A 9,779-nucleotide genomic window follows, 5' to 3' on the forward strand; every position below is an offset into this window, starting at 1 on the left:
GCCCTTCGTGGTCGGCTGGGCGTTAAGCAAACAAACAAACAAAAATTGTACCTAGAACATGAAGCCTTCTCCTTGTCATCGTTCTACAGGGGAATACATTATTAATAACCGTCCCATTTATTAAATGAATAAAACTCAATGTGTCTGATATATAGATGTGTACATTGTAAATGTCACCATCATCAACCCGGATGTTAGCGGGGTTTTTTGTACTTAATGGGCTGCCCTACCTACGCTGCAACAAGCCATCCACGTCAGCAGTTAGCTTCTGTAATCCTGAAGAGGCAATTTGCAGGAGATAGGGAGAACGTCTGCAAGGTGCTGAATTCACAATCCCTTTTCCCTGCGGGTCTTCCGAAAGAGACCCTGGCACACAAGCGACAATATTCCAGGATCTTGACACCTTCTAGAATCTCGTAAAATCTCTCGGCCTCACGGTGCGCGTGCACGTGACGCGGCCGCGACAATATTCCAGGATCTTGACACCTTCTAGAATCTCGTAAAATCTCTCGGCCTCACGGTGCGCGTGCACGTGACGCGGCCGCGACGGATCATGCATGCTAATGTAAGCTTTCTGATACACGCACAATCTCCCTTGCCTTTCCCGACCTACTTTTCATTTCATTTTTCTTAAACATAAATCAGTCTTAACATAAATCGTTGGTTATTTCCTTTTCAAACTTGTTCCCCTTGCGACTCCCCCTCCCCCCGCCACCTCCGATGAGGTAATGAAAGAAGACTTAAGATCAGAGCTTTGTATCTGTACCGTCTACATTGAGGAGTCAAAGCGTGGCATACTAAGTGATCTTCAGAATGATACTTTGATGAGAATAATGAACTTTTGGAACTACAGTTGGAAGAAAGACTGAAAAGAATGAAAAAGATGGCAGTTAGTGTTCCTACGCATCAAAGCAGCACTATTTTCATCAAAGATAACATGATTAACTAAAAAGAAAAAGAAAAGAATAAAAACAAAGAGAATAAAAGAAATAAAGCAAGAAAGAAAAAAAAAGAAAGCCCATAAACACGAGATACATTCGTGATCAAGGGCAGACAGACAAACAAACAAACAAACAAACAGACAGACAGACAGACAGACAGACAGACAGACAGACAGACAGACAGACAGACAGACAGACAGACAGACAGACAGACAGACAGACAGACAGACAGACAGACAGACAAACAGTATGAAACCTTCACCCTCCCGTTTAAACGAGGGTGTAAAAAAGCGGTACAAAACACACACAAAAACATAGACGTATACACAAAACCAAACCACCGTTAATGCGTAAAGAATTGGGTCAGCCCGATTCCTATCATTCCTAAGGAGGAAAAGCGTTGTTACGTGGCAGGTAAACACAGGTAGATGCACGCTACACTTGACATTATCTGTGGCGAAATACGAACTCTTTCTTACTGCGCTCCCTTCAAACCTACAGCCATGCGACCTTTCTGCTTTCGCTTCTGGCGTTAAAAGTATCTTTCTTTTTTTCTCTCTCCCTTTTTGGGGGGTTGGCGGGGGGGGGGGGGGTTTGCGGGAATGGTTGTGTGTGTATGTGTATGTGTGTGTATGTGTGTGTGTGTGTGTGTGTGGGGGGGGGGTGAAGTGGGGGTGGGTGGTGTTGCTGTCATGGGGTCTTGGAGCTTGTTTTTGTTGGTGATGGTAATATCGTCAATTTTCTTGGTTTTTGTTTGGGTGTGTGTGTGTCACTGCCAATGATGAGTATAAGGTCATAAACGTTGGACATGGTCGTGCTACCAACACATTTATGCACTTACCTAAAATCAAATACTATTATCTCCCTCCCTCTGTCCCTGTCTGTCTGTCTGTCTGTCTGTCTGTCTGTTTTTACATGTAAACTATTTTATATTTCTACTCTTTGGTCTTTCAGTCATGGGAAATGGTCTGAAGAAAACATGAAGAAATCTCTGGCAGCAATAAAAAGATGGTCGGCTTGGGTCAAATACCTGTGCAAATGAGTTCGGCTAATTTGAACATTGCCCTGTTCAATTTACCCGACTAGTCGGAAAATTGGAACTTTTCAAGAAACAAGTCCGTGTGTTGAAAAAACATCATACGATCCTTTATTTCACTTGCATTTATGTGTAAGTCTAAACCAAATCTTGAGATATAACCTCACCGTCTTTGCTTACCGACTTCTATGGGCCAGCCACAGAGTCTAGTTCTTAGGGTATCCAAATTACCCCCCTTTACCTAATTAGTTAACAAAATATTGAAAACTTCCCTGAAAGTCAATGCCAGGGAGGAAATTATATTTCCGGAGGTCTTTTACGTGTAGAATATATGGAAAAGGCGGAAACCTTGTTTGTATGCACTTCCTGGTAAAACAACGGAGATGACATCATTTTAAACAATTTGTTTTCTTTAATAAAACAGTTTTTTTTAGGTGCGATACACACGTCTATTTTTCAAGACTCACGTTCAATCTTGCAACCCTTTTTGAGGCACGGGAGGATAACGGCAGTGATAACACAAGAACAAGAGGAATTCAATATTTTCAAATCGACCAAAAATCAGCATTCCCCCTCCCCCGCCTCCCAACGATAAAACCAACAACACATACTACGACATATCCTTCCTACCTTGATGGGAACGCAGACGAGCACAAGCAATAGATCCGCAGATGCCAAGGACAACAGGAACACGTTGGTGACTGTGCGCATGCGCCGATAGTAGCTGATGGAGAAGATGACAAGGCAGTTGCCGATTAGTCCGAGCAGCAAGGTCAAAGTGTAGGTCAAGGTCACCGGAATCAGTTCCTGCAGGGGAATGTTGTTGATGGAGTCGTCGTAGTCATATTCGTAGTTGTAGTAATCGTAGTAGTCATCCGCCGCAATGCTGACGTTGCCGGAACTGTTGCTGGAACTGTTGCCGCTTAGTGATGTCATTCTGGTGACGTCAGCTGTTTCTGTGTAAAAAGTGAGGATCGTTGTGTTTGTTGAAATCTTTTTGAAGTTTTCGCTGTGCTTAGTCTACGTTGTAGTACAGTCACGTGGATTTAGTTCAGCGTTTTTCTTTTTTGAAGGGAAGTGCGTTGTTCTTGTCTGAGAATTTTGGGAGTTTTCTCTTTTATTCTTTTTTGTTGTTGTCGTACGTGAAAGAACAGTCTTTTGGGTCCTTAATTCCTACACTACGTCGCTTTCACTTGAAAGATGAATTTCCAAAAGAATGAATACTCTTCGTGAGACTGACTTTTTACATAGGTAATACTCGGGCGTAGAAAATGAAGTCCAGTCTCTGTCAGATATGGCCTGATCTAGTTTTTTTTCTCTATTTGTCTTATCACTTTTTATTTGTACATGATATACAACGACACTTCTTGGACCGTTTCCTTCTGTTCGCAACAAGACGGTCACCACAGATTGCGTAGGCAGTGAACCACTTGGATCCGGGGCTGCCACCGTTCTTTACCGTTGAGTGACCACGCCACAGGACCGTGACACTTAATTCTGTGTCGGTTCCGCTTGAGTGACGATCCGTCCTGCCAGAAAAAAGTTTGGTTCAGTTATAGAAAAGAAGAGCTTTATCTCGTCAGTAATGAGGAACTGCGTCTGCGGTTTACGGATGGTTGTTATTGTGTCGGACAGTATTGTACAGTAAGCATGCTACTATGAAGCTGTTGTTTTGAACCATCTGAAAAATAAGTGGTGTCCACTTCAATTAAAACAACAACAACACACACACACACAAACACACACACACACACACACACACACACACACACACACACACACACACACACACACACACAAATACAACAAAAACAACAACCAAACAACCCAAACACACACACACACACACACACACACACACACACACACACACACACACACACACACACACACACGCACACACAAGCAAACAAACAAACTTACAAACAAACAAAGAACTAATATATAAAAAAGAACACATATGACGCAGTAACAGAGTTGTTTTACAATGTTTATTTTGTTCGCACTTATATAATGGATAAATTTACAGCGTTTCTGTAATGTTTTTCTGTGTGTACTGTTATCGTCGCACTTTTATTGATAAAAGTGTGTGCCCTTGGAGGAACGTACAGCCGGTCGCTATGCGTCACGCTCATAAGGTAATTGCCTATGTCATGTTTTGATGTTTTTTTAAACGCAAAAAATCTTCTTTGGTTTTTGAACAATCTGCCTATTTTATTTTAGTTATTAGTTGCTAACTGCCTATCTCGAGCGGTGACAGCTGGATAAACGTGAGATAAAGAGCTGACAGCAACATTTTCAATCAGCAAAACTGCATAACAACCCACAAAGAGATTTTGCATACCTTCACATTCTCAAAACATGTCTTCTTGTATTATTAAGAAAAATTGCCTAACTCAAGAAATGAGATCGGCAGTTTTGCTTACGTTACCGTGGCAATGGTTTTCGATGGTTTGAGAGTTTGTTCTCTCTAACACATGATAGATACCCGTCCAGTAGCTTCCCCTGTAGTTTCACTATAGACATGCCTAACACTGAGACAGGTATTTTTCTTATGAGCGTGACGTATGGATGGTATCCGTAGCGCATTTTTAAGATTTTTTGTTCACGAAGTCTGTAAATGCTCCTCCGTGTTAAATGCTCCATCTCTTTTCAGACTTTATGTTTACATTCAGTAAGGTTTAACGTGTACGAAGTGTCGGCGAATAATGACCCAGGATATTCAACCTCGCTCTTTTAGGCTTTATGTTTACATTCAGTCAAGGTTTAACGTGTACGAAGTGTCGGCGAATAATGATCCAGCGTATTCAACCTCGCTCTTTTAGGCTTTATGTTTACATTCAGTCAAGGTTTAACGTGTACGAAGTGTCGGCGAATAATGACCCAGCGTATTCAACCTCGCTCTTTTAGGCTTTATGTTTACATTCAGTCAAGGTTTAACGTGTACGAAGTGTCGGCGAATAATGACCCAGCGTATTCAACCTCGCTCTTTTAGGCTTTATGTTTACATTCAGTCAAGGTGTAACGTGTACGAAGTGTCGGCGAATAATGATCCAGCGTGTTCAGTTTCGCTCTTTTAGGCTTTATGTTTACATTCAGTCAAGGTGTAACGTGTACGAAGTGTCGGCGAATAATGATCCAGCGTGTTCAACCTCGCTCTTTTAGGCTTTATGTTTACATTCAGTCAAGGTGTAACGTGTACGAAGTGTCGGCGAATAATGATCCAGCGTGTTCAGTTTCGCTCTTTTAGGCTGACAGATTGATTGAATATTCTAATGTTGCTTTAAGCGTTTGGTTTCATATTTTTGTCGGGTCTTAATGCGGAATTTCCATCGTAATAGACTGCGAACCACCGACTGCTAAATAATTGTCATTAGCACAAGATATACTTCTAGCCAATTGTGTGTAACCATATTACCAACTAGGAATTGCTGTAAATCGAAAATAGTATTTTGTTTCTATTCTTGTGAAAATCGCAATGTCTGTTGACGTCAAATCTGTCTAATGATACTTTTTTTTCCTTCTTAACATTACAGTCGAACCTGCCCCTTGTGAACTTGTACTTGCAGCCCCAAAAGGGATTCGATACAAAAGGGAAAACAAAAACCACACACACTTAACAGGACCCCCCCCCCCCCAAAAAAAAAAGCACCAAAAAAGCGCCATGGTCATCAGACACGCCTCCGTAATGCAATCTATAGTTTATTCGGCCAATGAATTTATTACCAGCGCAAAAACTGCATAATTCATATGCCCAACATTGACGCGCTCTGATCGAAAAAGCAATTCATTGACATTTAATGTGCAATTAATGTTTGAATAATTACTCGCGGTGATGCCGACGCGTTACCTTATTGTGCTCATGTTACGACTTGCAATTAATAAGGTGTAAAGCGAATGCACTAGAATAATAATGATGACTTGATTAGAGCTTAACTATAAACGAACAGCAACCAGGAGAAAATTACCAAGTGCTGCCATTTCATTGCCAGTTTGATGCGTACGATTCAAGACCGTCATGTTTTTGTTTTGTTGAAAATAATCATGATAATGCGAAGAATACTATTGAAGTATCCGTAATAATGTTTACAACCCGTACTTGTAACATGTAAAATCGCATTACATGATACCAGTTTTTGATATTTCGGAATCAAATTCAAATGGCTACTGCTTTGTTATGCCTTGTTAACAATCAGAATTACTGTGTTTTTGTATTTTTTAATCAGAACTCAACATTTTATAACATTTATATCTGTTGTGCAGCACTTTCAAATTAGTTTTTTTTTTAGAAGATGCACTATTCTCGAGAGAAGGGAACATGGAAAAAAAAAAGAAAAAAAGAAAACGAGCATGAAGCAAAGAAAGAAACGGAGAGTGTAACATGCATGGACTGCTCTAGCACAGACACTCGTCGGCTTAGCACAAGCATTACTGTAAATTCGGCTGCTGTCGCCATTGATAATGTTCCCTATTCAGATGAGGTAAAAAAATTATAATAATACTAATACTACTACTACCACTCTACAGAATTGAATTATGGAAAATTTAGGCTGAAGTGGGCTTCATATTTTACCCTTGTGGAACAGCACTTATTATAATTGATTGTATGCTGTATTGGATATGTTTTTATCCGTCATATCCACTCTATTATTATCTGACTTCTATGCATTGCATGACAAATTGTAAAATTGCCTGAATAAAACATCTTTGAAGAAAAAACAAATACTACTACTACAACTACTACTACTAATAATAATGCATATTATTTATAAATCGCGTGTATCTAGGGTTTAAACCCCGCTCAAAGCGCTGTACAATCATTGGGGGAAAAAACAACAACATCATTTACAGTGCAATCACACACATATCAATGAATAACTCATTGCACTATAATAATTAAACGTACCATCCATCTCTTGTGAGCCATTACTTGAACACATACAAAATCAACAGCCTTTCTGTATAGCGTAGGACCGTTTTGTTGAATCAATTTCCCAGAATGACACTGGTGTCACTTACAACATCAATCTAGCAACAAAAAACATCAACAACAAAAAAAACACAAAAAGACACAAAATAAGGCCGCTCTACATGGTTAGCAGACACGCTGCAAATTGTTGGTGTGTGTTTAAAGGCACAGTAAGCCTCCCGTAAACCATCACAGAGCTCCCCGAGCGTCTAAATACAGTACAAGCATACTTCCATTTGAATGCTCACCGAACGGGAACATCCTGGCTGCTTTCTGTCGAGCGTGAGACATTTTCCAAGAATTTATTTTCGTGGACTTGGCCCTGAAGAACAATGGCGCCTCGTTTTTGCGCTAGACCTAACTTTTAAAATCTAAATAATAAATTGACAGCTTGTTACACAAACATTCTTTAATCATAAAAGAATTCGTTTTTCATCAAGACAAGATCAGAACTATTCGAAGTTGTGAAAGTTAAAAAGAAAAGCCCGGAAGCAGGGTCACGCAAGGGTCGTAGCAGACGACGGCCCGGTTTATCAGTGCAAATCGCCGTTCCTCTCAACAGTCAAAAGCCATCGCTAGAGTTCTTGTGAACCACAGCCGTTGTTTCGTGCATAAAAAACGTGCTATTGTAGATAAGCTCACGTCGAGTCGCATTCAAATGACTAACTATGACGACTGCATTGTGAAAAGGGGGAAAACTGGATCACACGGGTTCACGATGGCTCAGGGGTAAGATAAACCACGCAAAAATAAATTCTTTGAAAATTGTTCGCTCTTTACGGAGGGCACCTAGGATGTTCTCAATTGGTGAGTGTTTAAATGAAAGGGTGTTTGTACTGTGTGTAAAAGCCTGACCGTATCTGTGATGGTTTACGGGAGGCTTACTCTGCCTTTAAGTTGACGAATGTTCTCATTTCTATTTTATTTTATAAAATCCTCATCAGAGCTGGAGTACAACATAACCGATCACACGAGAACTCATGTTTCTTAAAGCTGCATTCGAAGAAGCGCACGCAGGTAAAACATTCTTCAAAAGCAACTCTGTTTTACATGGAAACAAAGTTCATTTCGAGTACAATTATGAAGGGAACAGAGGACAGAAGGCTATTCAATTGAAGATTAAATAATGATGTCCTCCTTTCCTACGTTAATATGTAAAGCGCTTAGAGAACGTCAAGCGCTATATAAATCTCCCATATAAATAAATAAATAAATAATATTTTTTCAAAACTGAATTAACTAACTGAAGTGCTTTCATCAGAGTCAAATAATACTTACCGCTAAAAATGCAGCAGTATCGTCCAACAGTTGTTTAACACCACATCTCACAATACGACGATTATGATTTACTTCAAGATGTCTTTCTCAGAACAATTATATGGAGAGTGAAAACTATTCCGAACTTAAAGCTCACCATTACACAGACGACATACTTATATATCACACACGTGTATGCAAATCAAAACTGATGATGCCCGCTGCGCACGCAAATAAAAATCCGACGCACGCGCAGCGGCAGAGATGATCAGAAGCTGTCATTTCTCAGGTCTTCACGCACACACAGCACGGTGATGGACAGAGGGGGAAAGAAAAGAAGGAGAAGCCACCGATGCCAGAAAGAAGTCTGCGATTCATACAAGTTGCAGCATTCCCACAAGTGGCTGGTATTCTCAGCAACTCGGGCGGCGCGCGTGCAAGCAACCACGTGGGGCACGCGCATATGTGTGCTCGTGCCAGATTCTCTTCTCACACTTGCACCTGCGGTTGCTTTTTTCTGTTTACTAGAAAAGAAAACAGAATAAAAAAAATTCAAAAAATTCGGGAGTATAATCATCTTTCAACAAGTGTATTTGAATAATCCCTTTTCTTCTTCCCTACTCTCGAAAATGTTACTGCATTGAGTTTTTCTTCTTTAATATTTGTCTGTTTGCTGTAATTATTAATTCTTTATTGCGAAGCATTCAATTTTCTTGTAAAAGAAGAAGAAATGTGCAGACGTAAAATATAATACACCCTGCACAAGAACACCGACTGACGACAAAAGCTATACAAAGGCCACATAACTACAGACCGCAGAGAAGAAGGCAGTCAGTCTCGCAGACCTATGTAAATACATACCAACAACAAACAGATTTAACACGGACGAACAGACAGACAAACAGACAGAGATGATGTTAGAAACCAAGAAACTTAGAACATACTTACAGACAGATAGAAAGGTTGGTAATTCATAAAAGATACACAACTACAAACTCAGTAAAACGTAAACACGCCCCCAACCCCCCCCCCCCCCCCCCCGACCTCCACCCCCCCCCTTCATCCCCTCCCACCCCGAAACTAATAAAAAATGCAACGGTGCAGTTTCAAGTTTCACGCCTCATGTCGATATCAATCAAGCATAACAAGACTTCCACTGGCAGTCAAACATTACCTACTATTCAGACTTGGTCGTGTGACAGAGTTTTCTTCCACACTCGATTAGTTGATGTCTAACGAAGCCGTCAGGCTGAGTTAGACAATCAACGTAATCTCGTGTGGAAGAAAACTCTGTCACACGACCAAGACAGTCTGAATAGCATTTATGTCTCACAGCTTTAACAGAGGAGAGAACAAGCACGTTTTGCGTACTCACGCTTTGACAAGCTAACTAACCCACCAGCCATGATTGTAGAGTGATCTACTTTCACGGAAGTGACCGAACAACTATGAATGACGTCTCGGTATGTGTGAATGACGTCACAGCCATCGTCACAGTCTGTATCTTTTGAAGCATTGCATTCTTTATGACGTCTATCTGTGTCTGCATGCGCAAAATGTTTGTTCTTTTCGGTAT

General features: G+C 40.6%; 1 protein-coding gene across 1 annotated transcript in view; it reads right to left on the reverse strand.

Moving 5' to 3' along the window:
• The window catches only part of LOC138966338 (QRFP-like peptide receptor), a 111,499-nt gene extending 102,984 nt beyond the window's left edge, over nucleotides 1-8,515 (reverse strand). Inside the window, exons 1-2 of the mRNA XM_070338535.1 lie at nucleotides 8,225-8,515; nucleotides 2,608-3,506 (exon numbers count right to left, since the gene is read on the reverse strand). Coding sequence (XP_070194636.1) covers nucleotides 2,608-2,913 — 306 coding nt within the window. The 5' untranslated portion in view covers nucleotides 2,914-3,506; nucleotides 8,225-8,515. The remainder of the gene's footprint in view (nucleotides 1-2,607; nucleotides 3,507-8,224) is intronic.
• Nucleotides 8,516-9,779: the final 1,264 nt, after the last annotated feature.

Source organism: Littorina saxatilis, linkage group LG5 (assembly GCF_037325665.1).
Source record: "Littorina saxatilis isolate snail1 linkage group LG5, US_GU_Lsax_2.0, whole genome shotgun sequence".
Lineage (NCBI taxonomy): Eukaryota > Metazoa > Mollusca > Gastropoda > Littorinimorpha > Littorinidae > Littorina > Littorina saxatilis.